The 24,631-nt window shown below is 40.7% G+C and overlaps 1 protein-coding gene across 2 annotated transcripts in view; it reads left to right on the top strand.

Moving 5' to 3' along the window:
* Positions 1 to 24,631, top strand: part of LOC139340599 (glycine receptor subunit beta-like) — a 170,803-nt gene that overhangs the window by 125,453 nt on the left and 20,719 nt on the right. For both annotated transcript variants that reach the window (XM_070976513.1, XM_070976517.1), the window contains 2 exons: positions 8,852 to 8,934; positions 9,976 to 10,113. In XM_070976513.1, the coding sequence (XP_070832614.1) occupies positions 8,852 to 8,934; positions 9,976 to 10,113 (221 nt within the window). The remainder of the gene's footprint in view (positions 1 to 8,851; positions 8,935 to 9,975; positions 10,114 to 24,631) is intronic.

The following is a 24,631-nucleotide window of genomic DNA, read 5'->3' as shown; positions in this document are numbered from 1 at the left end:
CACAGACATACAAACAGTTTGTTTCAGGAATGTCTAATTTACAACCCATCAGCATTATCTGATTTTGTAGGTTCCTCTGGGACCTGGCACCTTTCATTCAGACAGTTTTACCATTCTTACCTCTCATTGGGAAAGAAAGAATTGGCATCTACATGAGAAAACATCCTGAGAAAAAGGCAACCTTTGATGTTGAAGTGTCTGTCTCTTGCTCCCCCAAAGGAATGTGAGGAGATTTTCTACAGCCAGACATCTTGTCTCTCTCCAAATTAACACCTTCCCTGTAAACAGCTTCAGGGCATTCAATCGATCGCAACTGGACTTTGTCAGTTTGTCTTGGAAGATGTTTCGCCTCTCATCCGAGCAGGCTTCAGTTCATGCGCACCAGACGAGATAGGACAGCTCTAGCCTAATGAAATGGTGTTAGGTTCAAGTATTTATCCTCTGAGTGAGGCCAACCCCCAAAACCAAGGATAGTATCACTCTATTGTGAGGCAAACTATCCCCCATTAAGGCGGGTAGGGTGCGACCCTTGGGTGTCAACGACAGTCGTCTGCCTCGTTAGTGTCCCATTCTTGTCATTGGGAGACTCCTTGAGCCATGTGTGAATGGCTTTGTTGTTTATTTTCAGAGGCTAAGTTTTTGAATCTCTTTGGAAGAGATGAAAGGACAGCATTGTATGTGGGAGATAGGTGGTATCTCAGATCTCCCCCTCTGTTCAGAGATGGTTTTTCAACCTTGACATGGATGGCTTCTCTCACTCCCCTTTCAAACCATCTGTCTTCTCTGTCCTGAATATGCACATTTTTATCCTCAAAGGAGTGTGCTTCCTCCTTGAGATGCAGGTAAACAGCTGAGTCTAGACCTGAAGAGTTAGCCCTTCTGTGTTGTGCCATGCGTCTGCTCAGTGGCTGTTTTGTTTCCCCAATATATAAGTTTGTGCATTCCTCACTGCACTGGACTGCATACACCAGATTGTTCTTCTGAGTATGAGGTGTCCGGTCTTTGGGGTGCACCAGCCTTTATCTGAGAGTGTTCCCAGGTTTGAAATGTACCGGGATGTTGTGTTTGTTAAAGATTCGCCTAAGTTTCTCTGATACACCAGAAACATATGGAATGACAATGTTATGCCGTCTGTCTCTCTTTTCTTCCTCTGTCACCCTGTTCTTTCTGGAAGCGGCTGAACTTTTCACAAAAGACCAGCTGGGATAACCACAAGTTTTGAGAGCATCCCTCAGGTGTTTGAGCATCCCTCAGGTGTTTGTGTTCTAGCCATCAGGCCAGAGACAAGGAACACAAACATTTAAGTAGAACTTAATGATATTGATTTAGAAGTACACTATTTCAAAAGTATATGTCAAATATAGTTTGAATTAGCCACAAAAAGTAAAGGTGTAGTCATTATGACATTTATATGTCTATCACACTGAGGTATAGTGCTTTTTGACCTGGGTAACCAGCAACAGAGACTCTGCTTTTGCACTCAACCACTGGTATCGACCACCTCAGTCCAGACTGGAATATCTTTACAACTATTACATGGATTGCTTGATGTTTGGCACACACATTCTCTTAAACTTTTTAATATAGTGTCTTCATCCAGTCAAAAATTCAAACTGTCCAGGATGGAGGTTTATGACTAAATACTTGCAAAATGAATGACATTCCCATCTGCCTCAGCTTACTTTATGTTTAGTGTTAATTAGCACACTGTTAAAAGGGATTTTGGATTTTAGTCAGAAGGACTATTGTTGTCAAGCTGAGAGAACTCATTGCCCATTTCAACAAAATAACAAGAGTTACAAGAACTTCAACTTGAATAAAGCATGGAAACTCATTAAAAACTCATAATAATCCATTCAGTTCAGACGATCAAGATGGCGCCGCGGACAGCTGCCTCGGTGTGTTTGTGCTTTAACTCTTTGAGACATTCCCCTCTGGCAGGAGACCAAAACCTCATGCCATCCTGTCTGCTGTCAGCCTTATCAACAAGGCCGGAACATCCCCCCCCGCTATTCTTCACACTTCACCTCTGCCTCATCTCGTCACATTGACATTGCCATAACTCTATGGCATTAACGCTCAGCTTGGACTTCTTTCTGAAAAAACAGACTGTGTTTCCGGAAAAAAAAAAAAAAAAGACTTGTGTATATATATTTAAATTGCTATATTTTTTACTTCTTTAATTGCTTATTTTTTACTAGATGTGTCATGCACCAACTTCATCAAAGCAAATTCCTCGTATGTATAAAATCGTACTTGGCAATAAAGGCTTTTCTGATACTGATTGATGATTCTGAGTTAACTTTAGAAAATACGTCAAGGTGGGCATTTCAACCAACATGCATACACCAGCAATGTGATGTCACACACAATGTTGAACTCTGAAAATCCAAGCCGACCGCCATCTTTTTTTTCCCTGGAGCCGAGCCGTCCAAGTAAGTACATTTAGAATTATATTAGCTTAGTTAGTTCATCTCTTGGTAATGTGCATTGGTCGTCTAATGCCTCTGCATCTTTATGTTATTATATATATATATATATATATGTACACACACGGGCTGCACGGTGGCGCAGCAGGTAGTGCGCGTGCCTCACAGCAAGAAGGTTGCCGGTTCGAGGCGGGGCCTTTCTGTGTGAAGTTTGCATGTTCTTCCCGTGCATGCGTGGGTTCTCTCCGGGTACTCCGGCTTCCTCCCACAGACCAAAAACATGCTCATTAGGTTAATTGATGACTCTAAATTGTCCGTAGGTGTGAGTGTGAGCGTGAATGGTTGTTTGTCCTTGCATGTGGCCCTGCAATTGGCTGGCGACCGGTTCAGGGTGTACCCCGCCTCTCGCCCATTGTAGCTGGGATAGGCTCCAGCCCTCCAGCCCCCCGCAACCCTGAAAGGGATAGGCGGTATAGATAATGGATGGATGGATGTACACACACACACACATATATATTATTTCATGTTAGTTTGTTTTCGGAAATATGTTAGCATGTAGGAGTGAAACAGCAAGTATTTAATGTAGGGTTTAGCCTCATTTTTGACTGTAACAAGTATTCGGCACCGATAATATACTCTTCTACAAGTGAAACAGTGCGAGACCTGTCCTCATTATTACGGAAAAATGTATGAACATTATACCCGGGTTAACCCGCTAATTTACGTGACGTCGCGACTTGTACAAGAAGCTTTGCTTGCACTCCTCAACCTGGCACAGCATTGACAAGACAGCGAGATAACGGAGCAACTCATGGTCTGTGGGGAAGAGGAGTGGAAAAAACACTGACCACCGCTGTAGTGTATGGACTGTATTTTTTATGTGGAGTTAGATGCTGTATAAACACTTAGTGAGAAGTGATTGTTTTCATGTGCGTGGTGATATGTGTGCCATTACGCTTTGTATCCATGGCAACGCGTGGCAGTGGGGACAAACGGCCACGCAGCCCGCCAGCTGGAGATCAGGTGTGGGTTTTTTGGCCAATGGGAAAGGAGCCCTGTGCCATTTGAAAGCGGGTCGAAACGCATCAGCCTGTGTTGGGACCATTGGGACTCCACATATGAATTTCGGTCATTGTGTGACTTGAATGGACTTTTTTTGTGAAACACGATAGGTCACAGGTCACGCCCCAGGTCAAAGGTCACTTCCTGTTACAGTAACCCGACCCCCTGACCTAGTCAACAAAACCCCAGGTCGCCTGTTGTTCTCTCTCTTTCCAGCTCTTTTCGGTGCTTTCTGCTCTCCTCCTCTCTTAACAGAACAATGCTGACCACCAACAAAAAGGACAAAGGTATTTAAAGTAAATTTGTTATAGTTAGAGTTTAAGTTAAAGTAATTTGATGACCTCTGATGTGATCCAGAATATACAAACATGGAAATATTTAATCTTTTAATCAACAGAAGCAAGCAATAACACAATATTTGACACATTAAACATAAATTGATCTTTCCTGTAGGCCACTCCTATGTATTAAATAATGCCTGAACTGATATGAATTACATATTTAAATTTAACTACTTAAATCATAGTAGTACATACTGATTTGTTAAACTTACAGCCTTTTTACTTAGCATGTATGAATTATCATGACAACATAACAAAGCACTGACACATCAGTCTGATGTAAACATTAATAAAACTCAATAACCTGTCACACAAGCCAACTCCATGTTCTCCCTGTGTGATGGTCAAGGACAGGTCAGGGCAGTCTCAGGACACAGTTCGTTGAGGTTGAAGTTAATATTAATGAAATATGCACCTTGAGATAGGTCTCCGCAGTACATCACGTCTGACAACATGTCAGTTGTAGTACTGAAATGTGAAAATTTAGATGACTTTTAACTTGAACCAAAACTGTAATGTTACTTCTCCACATATGTTAGCTTTGAAGCTCGGTTCTTTATTGGAAGCTCAAGAACGGTCCGGAGAAGTCTTCAGTTCACAGTCAAAGTATTTATTGTAGGTCACAGGTAAAGCAATGCAACGCTGGACTCAGACTGACAGAGCTCCCTCAGGATCTCAGCCAGAATGAGTACCGTTCACAGACAATCGTTCACATTTAAGGAGTTGGGATTGACCAGCCCAGTACATTAATCAGTTCAGGACATTCTAGACATCTTCAAGTTCTAACCACTGAACATGTGATAAGTAAAATATATGTGTGTATGTGTGTTGTGTCCGGCGTGAGGATAATATTGCAGACATCGTAAATAAGGAGTAGAGGTGCCATGGACATCTTGTTTGCCACTACTGATTGTCTCTGGGGATATGATATTTATGACTCAGGGCTAAGAGTCAGGCCTTCTATCACAGTGACAAGATGTTTTCGTATGCCAGAGTACAAAACAAGATGTTAGAGTGTTCAAACAAGATGTTTTCCGCAACACATAGATTGTCAAAGAATTCACCAGGCTCATGTCAATGGACACCAATAAGTTCTATGAGGGTCTGGACAGCCATCTGCATAAACTTCTTCAGTTGTTCCGGTTGAAGCTCTTCAAGAAAGTTCAAGAAATGACATCCTTAATGGAGAGTCTCGACAAGAATGTCGAAGAAGAAAGTGCATATTTGTTGTGTTTGTGGTCTACATTAATTGTGCAACCCCACTGAGGAGAGGGACCAGGATGTAGATTATGACAGACAGTAAACCTCCTCTAATTAATGTGCTTGGATATGTACTTTGATACAGACTGAATGAATAAGAAAATGAAACAACATAGCTGGCTCTGTTACAATGGAGGAGATGGAGAGAAACTCTGCCAGTGAGAAGGTTTGAATTTAAGTTACCTTTCTTGAACTGAAAGCTCAGTTTCTGTCGTTTGAGGGTTGGCAAAAATCAGAGTTCTGATATCAACTGAATTCAGGTATCATGTTTTTGCAGGCATCAAACCAAAGGAAGAGAGCAGCAGCTTTGCAGGGACTGCCATGGTGCAGCAAAATGATACAGAAACTAGTTCACAATGGTCAGGGTTACACATATAATTTCAGGCATCCTCTGTGTGGATACACTATAAAGCAAAACATGTCTGAAGCACAGGCACCTTTTTGTTTTTTGTTTGTTTTTGCATGAAGTCAAAAGATCCTGGGGAAGACGTCATCAAGGGAATGGTGATTTGAATCCTTTTGGTGGCTGAGGATGTGAAGGAGCCCTTCCCAGTTTCCTACAATGATGTTGCCATCGTCATCGAGGAAAGGATTGTCATGCGTCATCTGGGTGATGTACCCAGAGCTTTTGTGAACCTGATGGGCCTGCTGTACATGCTGAACCTTAACTATACGAAAGACTTGAAATCTACTTTTGAGGTGATTCAGAAGGGCGAAATGTATCGCCCTTCTGTGGGTCACACCACCTTGTTTTCATGTTCTGACTTATTTCTATTGATATGTTTGGAGGAACACTAATCCATGTGATGAATTGTCAACAGAGTTTTCATTTTCAACATTTTGAGCAAGTTTTTCAGAGATACATTTTTTTGGTTTGTTTTTACTAATCTTGTTCTGCAATTTACTGCAGCAACTCTGAACAGTCACTCTTCTTTGTATGTATTATATTGTTATTTATGTGTGGGACAGTGTAAATTCAGTTTGTGAGCAGCCCCATGCAAAAGTGTGTTAGAGGGTGTGAAGGCTATTTTTTAACATGTCCCAAGGAAGGCCTTTTTTGACGTCTCGACATCCATTAACACTTATTTTGAAGCAAGGCTGGTTGAAGTTGGACTTGTTGGTCTTTTAATAAAGGTCCTTATTGAATTGTCTTTTCAGTTATTTTTTCACGTGTTAATATTTAAGTTTGACTGGCTAATTCTCATGTAGATTCTTTGCAGATATTAGTTTGGTTAAATTTTTGAAATCTAGCAATTTCTGTAAACTCAAGTAACTTGGCAATAGAGCATAAGTAAAAAATAACAATGTTGCCCTAACTTGATAAAATAATTTCATCCAACATCTTTTTTAGTTTTCTTAAGTAATGTTTTCCAGTCCACATTACTTGGTACAGAAAATTGAGTCAGCAAATTGCGAGTTGTTTCAATTATGTATTCCATGTTGAGCCAACTTGATTCACAGTTATAGGAACTTTATAAAATAAATTCAACCAACATCTCTTAAAGTTATCTCAAATAATATTTTCAAGTCTAACTTACTTGATACAAGAAGTTGAGTCAACAGACTGCATGTTGCATCAACTTGTGTTTTGAAGTGTAATAAACTTGACACTATAAGTTGACTCAAATTAACTCAGTCAAAGCAACAAGATGACTTAGTTGAGTCAACTAATCTTTTTTACAGTGCATCATAACACACTAACTTGAGATGGTAAACATTAATAAACATTTAACCTGCTTAGCATTAGCATTTAAGTATTGTCATTCAAAGTATGTCAGCAATCTGACATTATCATTTAGCTCAGTATGCCTAAGTAAAGCCTCACAGAACCACTTAGTTCTGTAGACTGTTTGTTTTGTGCCTACAAACCAAACTGCAGTAGTGTTGAGAAGAATTGTTTGGAATTAGAAACATTAAGATTTTCTGTTGAATGACTGGAGGCCTGTTGCACAAAACTAGGATAAGGGATTAAGCCGGGATATGTTGGTTATCCTGGCTCATCTTAGCCTTGATCCAGTTGCACAAAAGCAGGATAGTTGAAAGTCGGATATGTTATGGGATAAATTACCATGGAGAATTATTCTGCGGAGCTAGCCTGCTCCAGACCAGGCCAAGTTTTCAGGATCTATTTAATCTCATCCCTTATCTCAGTCAGCAGTTAATTCATTTCAATCATTGTAGATAAATGATGATTTTAGATGATGTTGCAATCATTAGATAGACAGTTTCCCATAGACTATATATAAAATACACATCCAATATAAATATAAATACACATCACATGATGTCCCTTTATTGAATAAGGATAAATCAAAGCATCATGTGGTGACCGAAGTAATGATTTGGACTCAGATGCAGACTCAAGTGTGGAGTGACCGGTAAAGGGTTTATTGAAACCAGAGTTCAGGTTGACTCGAGTTGATGGTATGGAGGTGGATGGTAGAGTGATGAATGCGGCGTAGTGCACAGGAGTCTTTGTCTGTTGGGATGCCACGTGGTGATGCAGTGCAGGAGAGGACGTAGAAGGTGGTGTGGCTAGAGGCAGGTGGCCGAGCGGGGTCCAGCAGCGAGGAGGCAAGGTTGAATAAGCAGGGAGCAGGATGCCGGTAGCGGGAAGCGGAGGAACCTCTGCGGGGTGGAGAATGAAGAGAGTACTGATGAGCAAACACGAAATAACGAACTATCACACCAGTGTAGAATTCACTGAAAGTCTCGTAGAGGGCCAACTATACCACTGAGAGGCGGAAATAATCTGGCGACGAGCCCTCCGCTGAACGCCGGTTTTATCCCGTCCGGGAGAGAGATGGGAATCAGCTGCGAAGTGCCAGCTCCCCAAAACTCCGCCCAACCTCAGCCGAAAAAGGACTACGCACACCAAAGACCAGCCCCACACATTATAAAAGGAAACTAACAAAACATAAATATCGCACCAATCATAACACATCAGTTCCTTTCAAAACTGAAGTCACACAGTGACTACAAGATAGAAAGCACAGAATCAAAGCATAATATACAACACAAGAATAAATACACATTCAAAGGTCTGTATATAATAGACCCCACATCCACACACTGAAATAAATGCAGGACAAATCCGTACACAACAAATGAACAGACAAATGAATGGATGCAGTAGCCTCCCCGCAAGCTTGTATACACACAGTATACAGCACAAACATAAGAGGCCAAATCGAGGCTTACGAGGAGGTCCTTCACCTCCTCGTCAGCCTCCATGAGGATTTCTGCCTCTGACGGGGAAAACTACACCGCTCTAATTGCCATAGTGAATAGGTGAATCTGTGATCGATGGCGGGGTCTGTTTGAGGAAGCCGCGTGCACATACTTATCCAGGATAGGTTTCACTTGACTTGATGAACCCGTGTCTGCTCATCCTGGCTTGGTCTTTGTGCAACCGATTAAGCCTGGACGCTCATGTTTTGGATTGGTTGAACTCAGCTCAGTCACTTATCCTGGATGTCTTAATCCTACTTTTGTGCAACGGGCCCCAGGAGATTACACATAAGAAGTAATACTTTTCACAATTTTTTAAATTTTGATATATCTTTGTGTCCCTCTATATCTTTGTGTATCAGAGTGCTTAGACAGACCTGGGTTCTAAACTGGACAGAATATATAAGGGAAGGACTGTTAATAGAATAGACAAGTGATGCATTTTAAATTCAAAAGGTATTATTTTTAAATGGGATTGTTTTGTTATGTCCCCTGATAAACCTTGTATATATGTATTTCTGTGTGCAGGCTGTCGGTGACACTGTCTTGTCCCTTAGATCTTACACTCTTCCCAATGGACACACAGCTGTGTAAGATGCAGCTGGAGAGCTGTGAGTATACACTCACATACACAGCCACACACAACACACAGTGTTGAATTACAGCCATTGAAACAGCTTTTGACAAGTATTAGTTAACTGTAACATTCTACAGTGTGGGGGGTTCAATGAGACCCAGCAGCAGCTTATTTTCATGATAGGGATCACAAGCAGGTTAATATGGCCATGGTGTTGCAGAATGTGTTTTAGCAGCGTTAATTTCTCATTTTGGCCACTCTTGGAACACAACGTCGAAACATTATTATCTTGAAAAGTTGGCATGTCTGCAAACACTTGAATATTTACACAATCAGAAGACAGAGAGCAATATTATCCTTTATTTGGAGTGGTATTTGTGACAAAATGTCCAATATTCATTCTCCTTTTAACTATTAACTATTTGGTCTCCACTAAAACCTGAGAGAAAAATCTGGCTCTTAAGCTGCTAAATTCTTCACTATGTCCATCAATTTGGCACTAAATTTGTCAGTCTGCTGGTTCTGGGAAGGTAGTGTACAGTGAAAAAGCTTTGTAGATGAGAGTGGAAAAACTGAGGCAAAACAGGTGTGTTGGTATGTCTTACCAAAACTGCATTGTGTGTATTCTTGAAGCCTAACAAAGATGTGCAGCACAGTTCCTTCCTGATAAAATATTTGTTATAATATAACATCTTAAATCCTGAAGGCCCCTACTAGTAGTCAGTTTTGTTTTGTTTTTTCATCCTAATAAAAAAACAAATCCTCAATCAATTTGAATAAAGTGATTTATCCAAATACATGACTTTTTTCTGTATCAAATCAGATTTTTTTTTTTAATGAATATACAGTAATAGATCGACAATATTTTACTGTTGAATGCAATTTTTCATGCAAAATATACCTTGAAAATCTTTTATACTGTCTGTCACGAGTATGTAGTGATGGGGGAAAAAAAGAAAAGGCTGTGAAAAAGGCAAAACAAAAACTGATTTAAAAAAATCCATCAGAAATCACAAAACAATCATTATTAATATATCATAAATAATTTACACATATTTTCATTTTTATGTTTTAGTTGGCTATACCACCAGTGATCTTGTGTTCATGTGGCAGTCTGACCCAGTTCAGATGGATGAGATTGCCCTCCCTCAGTTCGACATCAAACAAGAGGACATAAAATATGGAAACTGCACAAAGTACTACCAAGGAACAGGTTAGTAATTATTAATTATATAATTATAACTAAAGCGTTAACACTGCCACTACCTTACAAATGAATATAGCAAATAGCCAAGTTACAACAACCACTACAAAATAAACACTTCTGTGATATTTTATGCAATGTAATATAAAATATTATATTAGTATATCAGTATATTTATTATAAGATACTTTGTTACTTGTTATATAATAACTTCTTAATATTATCAACCATAGTCAATAAAATGCAGTCAATGATATCCAGTTTAATATGACACATTTCCCATACATAAATTTGATACCTTAATATCCAACATTTTTTTGTTACATTACTGGAAGGTAAAAATCTTACATGTTAGCATTATGATTGATCAAAGTTGCATGCAAGGGTCAGCCCTTTATGAATGTGATTATAGTGCTGTATTTATTTTTTTTTTTAAATAATACACATGGCTTTAATTATTTCAAATGACACTATACTCAAATAGTTCATGAGTGTGTTTTACACTCTCTCCATGCTGATTGCTGCAGGCTTATTGAGTAGGTAAGGGGAGATCTATGGTTATTCTATATTGTATGGGCTCCATCCTCTACAGCAGTGTTTCCCACGGTTTTGAGCCATGGCACATATTTTACATTAGAAAAAAAGGCATACCACCAAACAAAAATGTCACAACAATACTAGAGATAATAGAGTGCGCATGCGCCAACCGCGCGTGCAGCCTGTAGCAGTCGCTCCTGGAGTTGAGGACGCCATCATCTACCTGCTCAACCGTGTCTACGCCCACCTGGACAAGCCGGCAAGCACTGTGAGGATCATGTTTTTTGACTTCTCCAGTGCATTCAACACCATTCGTCCAGCTCTACAGGGTGACAAGCTGACAGCGATGCAGGTGGACGCCCCCCTAGTGTCCTGGATTGTGGACTACCTGATTGGCAGACCACAGTATGTGCGCGTGCAACACTGTGTGTCAGACAGAGTGGTCAGCAACACTGGGGCCCCGCAGGGGACTGTTCTCTCTCCCTTCCTCTTCACCCTCTACACCACGGACTTCAGCTATTGCACAGAGACCTGCCATCTTCAGAAATTTTCTGATGACTCTGCGATAGTTGGATGGGCGATGAGGATGAGTACAGGGCTGCTGTGGACAACTTTGTCACATGGTGTGAGCAGAACCATCTGCAACTAAATGTGGCAAAGACTAAGGAACTGGTAGTGGACCTTAGGAGAACCAAGACACTGGTGACTCTTGTTTCCATCCAGGGGGTCAGTGTGGACATTGTGGAGGATTATAAGTACCTGGGGGTACACATGGACAATAAACTGGACTGGGCTAAGAACACTGACGCTCTCTACAGGAAGGGCCAGAGTCGTCTCTATTTCCTGAGGCGACTGAGGTCCTTCAACATCTGCCGGACTATGCTCAGGATTTTTTATGAGTCTGTGGTGGCAAGTGCAATTATCTATGCTGTTGCGTGCTGGGGCAGCAGGCTGAGGATGGCAGATGCCAACAGACTCAACAAACTGATCCGCAAGGCCAGTGACATTGTGGGGATAGAGTGTGACTCTCTGACGGTGGTGTCAGAGAGGAGGATGCTGAAGAAGCTAAGGACTATAATGTACGTTCAGTGGGAGACTCATACCACCAAAACTCAGGACTGAACGATACAGGAAATCATTCCTGCCTGTGGCCATCAACCTGTACAACTCCTCCCTCTGAATGGCCCTGGGACTTCACTGTCACTGTCTGTTCTGTTGTATATCTTACTATTTCGGTTTTTGCACATTCAACATTCAGTACATAGTACATAGTACATAGTAATTCTAGTATATATTTTACATCTCAATTCTGCACATCCAATTGTATTGCGGTACATTTTATATTGTTGTACATTCATTGAGTGGATATTTCTGTATATTTCTTATTTACATATATCCTTAGTATTAATATTCTGTTTCTTTTATATTGCCTTTATATATGTATTCCTTCTCGTCCTTCTTTCTAATTTTTATTCTAATCTGTAATTCTGTTTTGCATGGAGCACTGCTAAAAACAATTTCCCCTCGGGGATAAATAAAGTAATTCTGATTCTGATTCTGATTCTGAATATAATGAAAATTTAGTTCCAATTTAATCAATTTACTTACTCAGTGTGAAACCTGGGCCTGTTTGGTTAAACACAAAGCTGATATCCTTGCAGGGATTGGCCCACCTGATGATTTCTCACGGCACACTTATGTGCTGTGGCACAGTGGTTGGGAAACACTGCTTTACAGCACATGTGTCAAACTCATGGCCAGCGGTCCAGATTGGGTTTAAAGGGCATATGATTGTTTTAAAATAAAAGTCTATTCTGCTTTGCAGTGTACAGTAACCATAAACTTCTCCTCCCATAGTGCATGTCGATTTCGTGAAATGACGGCATCCTGCAGCTGGAGCGCAGTGTTTCCATATCAGTGTTTAACTAAAGCAGTTTTCTAACAAGTGATGGACTTGAAAAATATCTACAAATAATCCCAAAATGTCAAAGAAGAGAAAAACTGATGCAGAGGGAAGGCAAATTAATGAAAGATGGGAAAGCAACTACTTGTTTGAGCATCAAGGAGAAAAACCAGTATGTCCTCTGTATTACGAGGCAGTGTCAGTGATGAAGGAGTGCAATTTATGTCATCATTTTGACACCAAATACAGAAGCGGTGCATGCTAAAGCTATGTGAACAGGTGTGCCCTGACCAGATACAGACTTTTCAAAATGTCTGTTTGTGAAGAAACACCATTGCAGACAGAGTTAAGGAACTGGCAGGCAATCTGACAATGTAGCTGTTGATGAATGTGCATGATAACAAATATTTGTACAATAATAATAGAAATTTGACTGATAATAGTAGCAGTGGGCATCAAGCAGGACCACATGGCAGTAGGCACAAACATGTTCCACAATCCAGGCACATCCACGATCCATGAAAACTTGCAAGGCAAGAAAGCCAAGGACTCCAGGGATGAAGCCAAGTTAGTATTATGTTAATGGAACATTAATGCGTACAGATGGAGAGGGAGAGGAGGAGAGAGGAACAAATAAATTTAGCACAATCACACTGCAGAAGTGGAACTTGTGTGTCGTACGCTTCTAAGTGAGTTGGCTTGATCTGACTGTTTGGGATTTGACGGAATTTGAAGCTTGGATTTTTCACTTATTTTGAAGCTGGCTTAAAGTAACCCAAGCTGTTGAAAGACTAACAAATCCTTCATGTCTGGTGATATTGTTTATTTTTCTCATGACCAACAAATCCCATGAAAAGACCAAAGCCAGCAGTCCTGCTGAAGTATTGTCTGCATATCCAAAGCCTGATATCCTGTATCTTGTTATTCGGTGTCATGGAGCTTCATTGTTGTGCAAAAACTATTAGAAAGCATAAATGAGTGGCGTAACAAGTGACAGGTTCCTTCTATTATGAATCAGGATTTTTGATCTTTTTCCAGTCAGTGTTGTCAGTGGTTTTGGTGTGGTGTTCACAGACAACATATGCTGTCTTAGTCTTAGACTTAGACTTAGACAAACTTTATTGTCATTAAGTAGACAGCAAGTGTACACCGAACAAAATTTCAACTGCAGCAGGCTCAGCACAGGGTTGAAAACAAACAAACAAACAAATCTTTACTGATTTACAAAAAACTGAAAAAATAGTAATGGATGGATGGACATTATTATTTCTTGATTAATATGTCAAATTATAGTTATTTACTTGCATTTCTTATCAGAAAAAATAGTTTTAGTGGTTGAATGTTATGCTTGATTAATTTCTGACTTCTCATAGAAGCCAGCAACCCGGCTCAAATTTAGGTATAAAAAGGTGATTTCAGTTTAAAATGCCTCATTCCTCTTCAAAATGTTAAAACGTCAAGAGCTCACTGAAAATGAAAGAGTCTGCATCAAAGCACTTCATGATGCCGGATGGTCTCTAAGACAAATAGGGAAAGACATAAAGTGTTCTCACAGTGTGGTCAAGTATGCTTTGGAGTCAATTGCAGAGACTGGTACTAACAAAATGCACCAAGGAAGAGGCAGGAAACAAAAGTTAACTGATGTCAGACACCTCAAGATTTTAAGTACTAGAGACAGAAGGAAGACCACTGCTGATCTTCAGGCAGAGATGAATGCTTCTAGATCAGAGTCTGAGAAAGTCTTCAGAATGACCATAAGCAGACAACTGACGGAACAAGGCTTAAAGGGAAGAATAGCTGCTAAGAAGCCATTACTGAGGCCTGCAAACATCCAGAAATGCCCCAGCTTTGCCAGGCAGCACAAACTCTGGACTGGAAGAAGGTACTCTGGATGGACAAGTCCAAGTTTGAACTCTTCGGTCAGCATCGTCATGTTTATGTCCGCATAAAACTGGAGAATGTTTTGATGCCAGATGCATTGCACCCACAGTGAAACATGGTGGAGATTCCATTATAGTATGGGGTTCCATTTATGGAAACGGTGTGGGCAAATGAGTGAAAATCGACAGTATTATGAACAAGACCTTCTACCACAACATCTTAGTGCATCATGGAATCCCTTCTGGACTGAATCTGATTAGGTGTGGGTTCACATACCAAGAAGACAATGACCCCAAGCATACTTCAGAGCTGTGCAGAGACTATTTGACCAAGAAAAAGGAATCTGGAGTACTGGAAGTGATGGACTGGCCAAGTCAAAGTCCAGATTTGAATCCTATTGAACAAATTTGGGATTTAGTAGATTCAAAGATTGATCGCACAAAAGTTTAATCTAAAGCAAGTCTGTGGGAACAGCTAGAAACTATTTGGGACTCAATAACAAAAGAGACTGTTGAAAAGTCCATAAAAACAATGCCAGCAAGAACGCAAGCTGTTATCAAGGCCAAAGGAAGCCATACAAAATATTATGTTTTTTGGTTATTATATGTGGAAAAAGGACTATTTATTTGTTTCAGTTTGTTATTTTCCAAAAAAAAAACCCAATAATTTAGTTTTAAACAAGTTTTTGAAAGATTTCTAAAATATTTATGTTTTCTAATTTTTACGACAGGTGGTCTTTTGTTAAGCACTGTGAGTATATATAAGTGAAAAGTATGTAGTGATATGTACAGGTATCTTAAAGTATGTTAAAATAAACAGCAGAACAATTATGGTAGATAAGGTGTGTAAAATAAACTGTGTAGAATAAACAGTAGGAATATACGTTAAGTTAAAAAATAGCAGCAGGGATATGCAGTAAGTGAAAATAAATAAATAAATAAAATATGCAGCACAAATATACATTAAGGTCATTTTAAAGTGAATTTGAGAGAAATGACCTGAGGTTTCAACAGTGGTGCAAAAGATACTCATTTAGAGTTCAGCAGTCTGATGGCCTGGGGGAAAAAGCTGGTGCTGCAGAACTTCTTACCAGAGGCCAGCAGGGAGAACAGACCGTGGTGGGGGTGTGAGGAGTCACCGATGATGTTTCTGGCACGGGACATGCAGCGTTTAGGTGCAATGACCTGAATGGAGGGGAGAAAAGTCCCAATGATTTTCTCTGCTGTCCTCACCACTCTCCTCACGTTCTTCCAGTCAGTGGCACTGCAGCCTCCACACCACACAGAGATGCAGCTGGTCAGGATGCTCTCTATGGTGCTTTTATAGAACGGAGTGAGGATGGGTGGGGGCAGGTAGGCTCTCCGCAGTCCTGCGCAGAAAGTGCAGGCATTGCTTTGCCCTTTTGAACAGTGAACGGTGTTCACAGAGCAGGTGAGGTCGTCTGTGATGTGCACCCCCAGGAACTTGGTGCTACTGACCACCCCCACAGTTGTGTTGTTGAGGAGAAGTGGAGTGTGGCTGGGCTTGTTCTTCCTGAAGTCAACAATGATCTCTGGTTTTGTCCACGTTCAGGATCAGGTTGTTGTCACCAGCCCAAAAAATGATGACTCTTTGGGACTTGGAGAAACAGTCCAACAATGTATAATTCTGGTAGTCCTGTTTGAGTTGGCAGTGTCCCTTACTGTCTCATAGGTGTGGTTTCATTCTCATTACTGATGAACACTATGTACACAGTAAAAAAAACAGTGTCAATTCAACTCTTGAGCTTCATCACTGACCATACTATCAACAAAGGGCAAGTGTGTGTTTAATGTAGTGAGGACCTTTTTACTTACATATCCGTGCTGTGAATATGGGTCTTCCAGGTATGGAAAGAGAGCAACTATCCCCTGTGCATACAACACTGACACTTTTGAGGGAGATGTCCTAATGTATGAATTCAATGATTCCAATCACTCAACTAGGCACAGTTAACAACAATCCAAATACTAACAATGTTTCTATAGCCTACATGTCTGATTCTTACCCATGTGTTTGCGTCATCTCGGTCATGAGAATGTCCATCATCTGCCATCATCTGCCATCCATCATCTGGTGGCATCTTTCAGTGATTTTGTTTTTGCATTGTTTTTTCACCACCAGGCTTTGTTGTAAGGATTTTGTCAATCAACTTCAATGGAAACAAAATATGCAGTCAGAAATTTTTAAACCGAACGTACAACTGGAAAATGATAACATAAAAACATTCCCCATCAAATGGGACAATATCAAGATTAGACTTAACAATGTCCACTACTCACCACTTTCGCCTCAAAGTTAATGTGGCGTGGCCTTTTAGGTTGACTTTCTTAAACTGCTTCTTCAGGAGGGTCACACATCGTGAAGTTCAAAAGGACAGTATCTTCAGATGCTGCTGAGCATGATGATGATGATGATGATAATATAGAAGCATCTATGTATGAAGAATATGAAAAAAACAGACGCATATTAAATGGAACCGTTATTTCTCATATTCCAACCTTTAAGTTTAATATGAACACATATGTGAATGGTCAATGATTAAGAATTTCTTCTTTGCTCAACATGATTCGGAAGCTTCCAGGTCACTCCTTTTCTATTTCTTCAAAGACTTCTCCATCAACTTCTGTGTGGGATTCAAATCTGGCTGCCTGCCTTCTGGTATGTTACATTTTAGGTACACTGAATTAAAGGAAAAGAAAAAGGATATGATATAAATTGTAGCAAAACTGGAAAGACAATTCCCTTATGATGAGAATCAAAATGTCAACTCTGCAGAGTAAGTGTCATGTCCTCCCAAAATGCTGTCAATAAGCCATTCCCAGCCATTTTAAGGCACAGCCGACTTAGGTAGTTCAGAAGGAATGGTTTTAAGATGAATTAGGTTTATTAACCAAGTAAAAAATTGTGATATTGTTTTATTCTGATGTACTCACTAACCTTCTTTCATGAAAGCCTCGAATATTAGGTCAGACAGCCTAAACATACTTCTGCTCGCCACCAAACAAAACACGCAGCAGCATATCCTATTAAAATAAACAAATGGAAAAAATGACAATTGAGAAAAAGCTGTTAAACAGTTACCTATTAATGTATATTGTCCCATAACCTGAACCTACTTACCAGCTATTGGTCCACTTTGATTAGAATTACTGTGAACAACAAAGCAAAAATAATATAGTTAAGTTCCATAATGCTATCTGTTAACTAAATTGGTTTCTAACATAATTTTGAGGGAATATAGTTGGGGGTCTTAAGTCAAAGGGATCATTCTGGTGCACTCTGAGAGCAAAAGTTAATAGTCTATGACAATGACAAAATAGTTCCTTTTAAGTCCATTAGGTAGTAGAACAGAATGACTAGGAATGTGTCTAGTTTAATTTATTAGGAATATAAGGGGACCTTGTAATCATATTTAACTGGGAACTTACATGCTCAGAACTTACATGCTCATATATATATGTGTGTGTGTGTGTGTGTGTGTGTGTGTGTGTGTGTGTGTGTGTGTGTGTGTGTGTGTGTGTGTGTATCCCAAAGGAAGGGAAATTATCAAGGAGTTATACAGTCTGATGGAGTTACATTTACACAATTTCACTTACAATTTCAACTGATTCATAATCAGAGTACAACTACGTTTTCGGAGATGTTAATTAAATATTTGGATTGCAATTGTGATGTTTCAGCGGAGCAATGAGTGTGTGCGCTACTTGCGCATTCAGGCGGTCTGCAATACTTTGCCACGCTTTCTCTTGTTGTTTTATAATGGTGGCAGTGTTGCCTTTCTCTTTAATTTGGTCCTTCACCTCCTCGTCAGCCTCCATGAGGATTTCTGCCTCCAATGGGGAAAAGTACGCCACTCTAGTTGCCATAGTGAATCGGTGAATCTGTGATCGATGGCGGGGTCTATTTGAGGAAGCCACGTGCACATACTTATCCAGGATCCAGTATCTGCTCATCCTGGCTTGGTCTTTGTGCAACCGATTAAGCCTGGACGCTCATGTTTTGGATTGGTTGAACTCAGCTCAGTCACTTATACTGGATGTCTTAATACTACTTTTGTGCAATGGGCCCCTGGAGCCTTACCCAAACCTAACCATAACCACTATTTGCCTATTCCTAACTTTTAAGGCTTTTAAGTATTTTTAAGATTAAAGATCTCTTAATTCAACAAATAGAAAGGGTCACAATATCCCTTGGATCACCACAGCCCCCGAGAGCCTGTGCCCCTCACAGTATTCCCCTAAGAGCACTGCGTTTTTACCCTAACCTTACCTTTCCTAACCTAATGTGACTGTGTAAACAGATTTTTGTCCCCACCACATGATAAAAACCTGGTCACACACACACACACACACACACACACACACATTCATACAAACATTTATGTAGACATCCACGCACACAAGCACATACCAACACACACAATGAGAATATTTGGAAATATTCATGTTCACATATAGATCCAAATGGGGTGATGAGAGGCAGGGGATGGAGAGAGAATGGAAAGAGAATCGGTATCAATCATGCAAGATGCAAGATGGTTCCAGTTAGAGCCATGTTGTGATGTTAGGGTCATGGAAAAGTTTTCCATTGATATAAAGTTTATCAACAGTGAGGGCGACCGTTCTTCCTTTCTCTTGGTGTTGTTTCAGGACTGGGAGTAGTTTTTTCCACTGTTCCTGGATTTCATGGGGGAACTGGTCATTTAGTCCATAGTCTGTCCCTTTGAGTTCTTTGCCACGTCTCTTAATGAGTTCTTTGTGTTTGTAGTTTTCGAGTTTGGCAATAATTGGTCTCGGTCTCTTGCTGTTATTTTTAACTCCAATGCGGTGGACTCTGTGGAAAATCATGTTGGTGACGGTGTCGTGTGGTAGTTTCTTTGCGAATTGCATGAATTCCTTTATTGTATGTTCTGGATCGTCTTGAGGTTGTTCTGTGATTCCCGAGAAAACAAGGTTATCACACATGCTACGGCTTTGGAGGTCTAAGAAAGTTTCTTTTATTAGTTAGCTGGTTTTTTTTTTTTGATGGTTTCCATGTCGGTGGTAAGTTGCCTGACAGAAAATTTTAAATCCTTGTTTTCAGCCTGCAGCCTGTCCATTTGTGACTGGGTGAACTCAAGACTTGTTTTGAGTTCTTTTATGTCGGCATGCATCATTTCGAGGATAGAAAGTTTGTCATTGATAGAGTGGAGCAGACTGACCTGAATTTTGGTGGTCATGCTGTCTTCCTCCGAATCAGTGGAGCAGTCGCATCGTGGCTGTTTTCATAGTCTCGCGATGGTCTCGGTCTCAGAGCGACACCCTCTCTCAGAGCGCTCGCAGTCACTCCGAGCACTAGCAGTCACTCCGAGCTATTGAAAAACAATTCTTAAATGGTGTTGCAAAGACAGGAATGTTAACGTTACTTACCCGACTGTAGATCATTTGTTTAAATTATTGCTCTTTTTGTTTACTGTGAGCTACCGTACCTGTAGATCCATCAGCCAATCACAGTGCTTTTTACCGGTGTCTGATGCTGCTAATGCGAATGTTACCATGTCATGTCAGCTCGCTGTCCCCGCTATATTTCATCCTTCAATAAACCATTGTGTTCATCGAGTAAGTGTGATCCTTGACTCACACACGGAAACAGCCAAGTTTCTACATGGTGTCAGAAGATAGTACAGACTTCTTGCCCGTGAGTTTTTTTTTTTTTTTTGCCACTCACTACTATTTACTGAGGACCACATGGCGGAGGGATTTCACAGACCTGACCCCATCATTTTTGATGACAGTGTCGCCAAAAGTTGGCAAAATTTCGAGCGGGAGTACATTTTTTTTGCTGCGGCACACTTTGACATCCTGCAAAGACGAGGGCTTCTATTCTCCTCAACCTTGCAGGACTGGAAGCCATTGAACGGGAATGTTCATTTGTCTATGCAGCTGAAGTGCGCGCGCCCAGAGAAGACGGTGCAATAATTACCCTGGCTGAGTCCAGGGAGGATCCGGACTGTCTAAAGAAGAAATTCTGTGAAATATGATGACGATGGAAAGACACAAGTTTTACCTCAAGAAACCAAAAACCAGGTGAGAGCATGGAGTCATTCATCAGTGATTTAAGGATCAAAGCTAAAACTTGCCACTTTGGAGATTTGACTGATAAATTGATCTGTGATAGGCTTGTGTGTGGCATTGTTAGTGACTCTTTAAGAAAGTCTCTTGAGAGATAGTGAGTTAACACTTGCCAAAGCCATCTCAACTTGCTGCATTCACGAGATGACAGAGGAAAATAGCAAGACACTAGCCACATGTGCTATCAATGTCGATGCAATAAAGCTATTTGTAATTGTAAAAATGAGTCCAGATGTCCATCAACTCATCACAGAGAGCAACACGGACTTCAGACAGATTCTCACACAGTACAAAGACCTGTTCAGTTACGAGCTTGGATAACTCCCAGGGACATACTCTATGACGGTTCACCACAGCATACAGCCTGTGGTGCGGCCAGCCCACCGCATCCCTGTTCGAGATCGACCTTCTTCGTGACATAACATCAGCTATGATGTCCAAGTTGAAAAGACACTTCTCTGTCCACAGCACACCGTACACCCTCTTCTCTGACAATACTAGACAATACACCAGTCAGCATTTCAAAGACTTTGCCAAACAACGGGATATTATCCACACCACCAGCAGCCCTGAATATCCCTAGTCAAATGGGCTTGCAGAGAGAGCGCCAAGGAGCTGATGGCGAAATCTCACCGAGGTGGGACTGATGTGTTCCTGAATCTTCTGAACCTCAGGAACATCCCCCATAATCCAACATTAGGCTCCCCCGCTGAACGCCTGATGTCACGTTAGACACATGCAGCAATGCCGGTGAGCACCAAACTACTGGAACCCGCCCCAAAAAACACCTAGCAAATCAATGCCCAGCTCCTAAACAAAAGGCTCACACTAAAGCGACACTATGACAAGTCAACTCGTCCATTACAGCCTTTGACGGAGGGACAAGTAGTCTGCATGCAGACCCCTAAAGGTCACAACGAACTTGGGACTGTGAAGGAGATAAGTGAGGAGCCACATTCCTATGTCATCCAGTCCAACTGGAAGGCATACAGGAGAAACCGCCACCTGTTGCAGAGCCCCCAGCACCACTGCTTCATGCAGAGGACCCAGACTCACAGAACTCTGTTCCCCCCACAATGGACTGTTCAACCCCCAGACGAGTGCCACCCACACCACAAACACCAGAACCAAATGATATGCAACCAAAACGCACATCCCCTCTCCAGCCACTGCCTGCATCACACTTTCCAACAGCAACACACAATACATAACATGCTCAGGGCGCACTTGTAGACCAAACCCAAAATAGATACAATGAAAAAAAAAAAGAAGAAAGAAAAGGAAAGAAAGAAGAAAATTTTACTTTTTCGCCCTGTGTCCATTGTTGTTTAAGTAATTACTACCAGTGTTATGAATATGCCCACATATTGCAGTAAGTTAAAGTGAGTGGTAAACTGTTAATCCACATTGATCTGCTGTTGTGTCTGTGAAGTGTTAAATTCAACCGGAAATACCATTACTGGATTTCTTACTGAAAATTCTGCAGCAACACTGTAAGAAAGGAGTATTGTTTTATATTGCCATTTTCCAGAGGTATGAAATTGTAAGGTAGGTTTTATATAGAAGGTGCAAGCTAAAGGGAAAGGATTTAGATAATTTGTTTAAATGATTGCTCTTTTTGTTTACCGTGAGCTACCATACCTGTAGATTCATCATCCAATCACAGTACTTTTTACTTCAAGAAGTTGGTTTCGAACTGTCCTTGCTGAACAAGTCACATTTCTAGACGGTGCCCACTCATTTTTAAGGTCCCTGGAGGTCTGACGACGATTCCTGACACAGGAACGGATGAGTGCACGGTCCTCTTGTGGGGTTGGTAGTACCATGTTTGGCTCACTTTTTCTTGGTGTAATGAATGGCTGTCTTGGAGATCTTCAGTTTTTTGGCTACCTGTCTCTCACTCGTGCCAATTTCCAGCAGTGCCAAGATGGCTTCCTTTGTGGCTTCACATAATTCTTTTGTTTTAGGCATTATGTGAAAGCTGACAACTTCTGAGTTGTGCTACGGCTTGAATGTATGCAGGAAACCACTCTAGGCCTTTGCATGTTCAGTGCTGCTTATGACATGAAATGGCCTCTTATATACCCTGAGAATACAATTAAGCTTAAGCATGTCAAATAGGACCTAAAATATTATGGAATCAGCTGCATTTTTTGTCGTGTTCATTGTATTCTTCAGGTAATATACCTTTAGTGGTATCAGGCATTAAAATGAACAGGAAATTGAAGGAAACAAGGGTGGTCTAATAATTTTTCCCATGACTGTAGTTGTAAATACTCCATCTAGGTTAAAAAAGGCTGACTCTTGACTCTGACTTTTGACACTCTGTTTTTTTTTTTTTACTGTGTAGTTAGAGTTGGGAAGAGGCAGGTAAGTGGACCTTGAGTTGAGATATTTTTTCCAAGGTTGAGAATGAACATCAGTGCTCATATACAAATTTCAAAAGATTTACATCTTCAGTAGCAGTGGCATTTAAGACAAGACAAGACAAGACAAGATAAAACTATTGATCCCACACTGGGGAAATGGAGTTGAAAAAGACATAGCAAAAGAACAAAAAAAAAGACAATAAAAAAAAGGGTGGGATAAAATCAACTATATATAAGTACAGTGTAAACTATAAAAATACTTTTGACTTCGGAGGGGATAGCTCAGTTTCTGAAAGGAAACAAGGAAAATATTTTAATTGCACATGAGTCAGACATGGACAGTAAAATACAGTGTTTTTTGGACAATTAAACAGTAGAAAAATATTTAACAGTAAAAAATCTGTGATTTTGCACAAGACATTTGCACAGATGTAATGGCCATGATCAAATCTTAAAACATTAACAACAGAGTAGTGCAAAGCATAGGTTGTGATGTGAAACATCAACACAGTGCTACATGATATGTTGCTCGAGTGGAACAGTCTGACAGCCGTTGGAATGAAGTACATGTGGTCATGTTCCTTCTTACACAGTCAATGCAACAGTCTGTTGCTGAAGGACCTGCGTAAGACACCCACTGTCTCATGCAAGGGGTGAGAGGAGTTCTCCATGAATAATGTCAGTTTGGCTACCATCCTCCTTTCACCCATCTGCTAAATGGTGTCCAGAGGGTGGTCCAAGACAAAGCCAGCTCACCTGACCAGTTTGGTTGGTCTTTTATTATTCCTCTCAGAGCTCCAACAGCCTCAGCAGACCGCGACATAGTAAAATGCAGATGCAACTACAGGGTCATATAATGTTCTTAATAGTGTCCTACATACTCCAAAGGACCTCAGTCTTCTTAACAGACATAAGCTCCTTAGAGCTGAGCCTTTATTTCAAACACTAGTTTTGGTAAATTTCAGGCTGGTAGAGAATTTTGTCGGAGATTGATCATTTGAAAGCCAGGATGGAGAATCTGAACTCTTTCAATGGCTCCAATCAGCTCCTCGCATAGGATCTGTCAGCCCTCTTTTTTAGCAAGGGATCTGTTAACTCTCAGAGGGGGAGGTCTGAGACACCACCTATCTCCCACATACAATGCTGTCCTTTCATCTCTTCCAAAGAGATTCAAAAACTTAGCCTCTGAAAATAAACATCAAAGCCATTCACACATGGCTCAAGGAGCCTCCCAATGACAAGAATGAGACACTAACGAGGCAGACGACTGTCGTTGACACCCAAGGGTCACACCCTACCCCGCCTTAATGGGGGATTGTTTGCCTCACAACAGAGTGATACTATCCTTGGTTTTGGGGGTTGGCCTCACTCAGAGGATAAATACTTGAACCTAACACCATTTCATTGAACTAGAGCTGTCCTATCTCGTCCGGTGCGCATGAACTGATGAAGCCTGCTCGGATGAGAGGCGAAACGTCTTCCAAGACAAACTGACAAAGTCCAGTTGCGAACGATTGAATGCTCTGAAGCTTACAATGACCTGGATGAATAAGAATATTCACAGGCATTTACCAATAGTCCAGTACTATATACCCTTTACATTTAAACAAGTGAATCCAAGTATCACCACTAGGCCTTCCATCACTGTTCATCCAACATGTTTTTTTTTTTTGTTCGTTTTTTTTGTTGTTGGAAGATTTAAAATA

Source organism: Chaetodon trifascialis, chromosome 2 (assembly GCF_039877785.1).
Source record: "Chaetodon trifascialis isolate fChaTrf1 chromosome 2, fChaTrf1.hap1, whole genome shotgun sequence".
NCBI lineage: Eukaryota > Metazoa > Chordata > Actinopteri > Chaetodontiformes > Chaetodontidae > Chaetodon > Chaetodon trifascialis.
The sequence above is the reverse complement of the archived record's forward strand: the minus strand, read 5'-3'. Positions and strand labels throughout refer to the sequence as shown.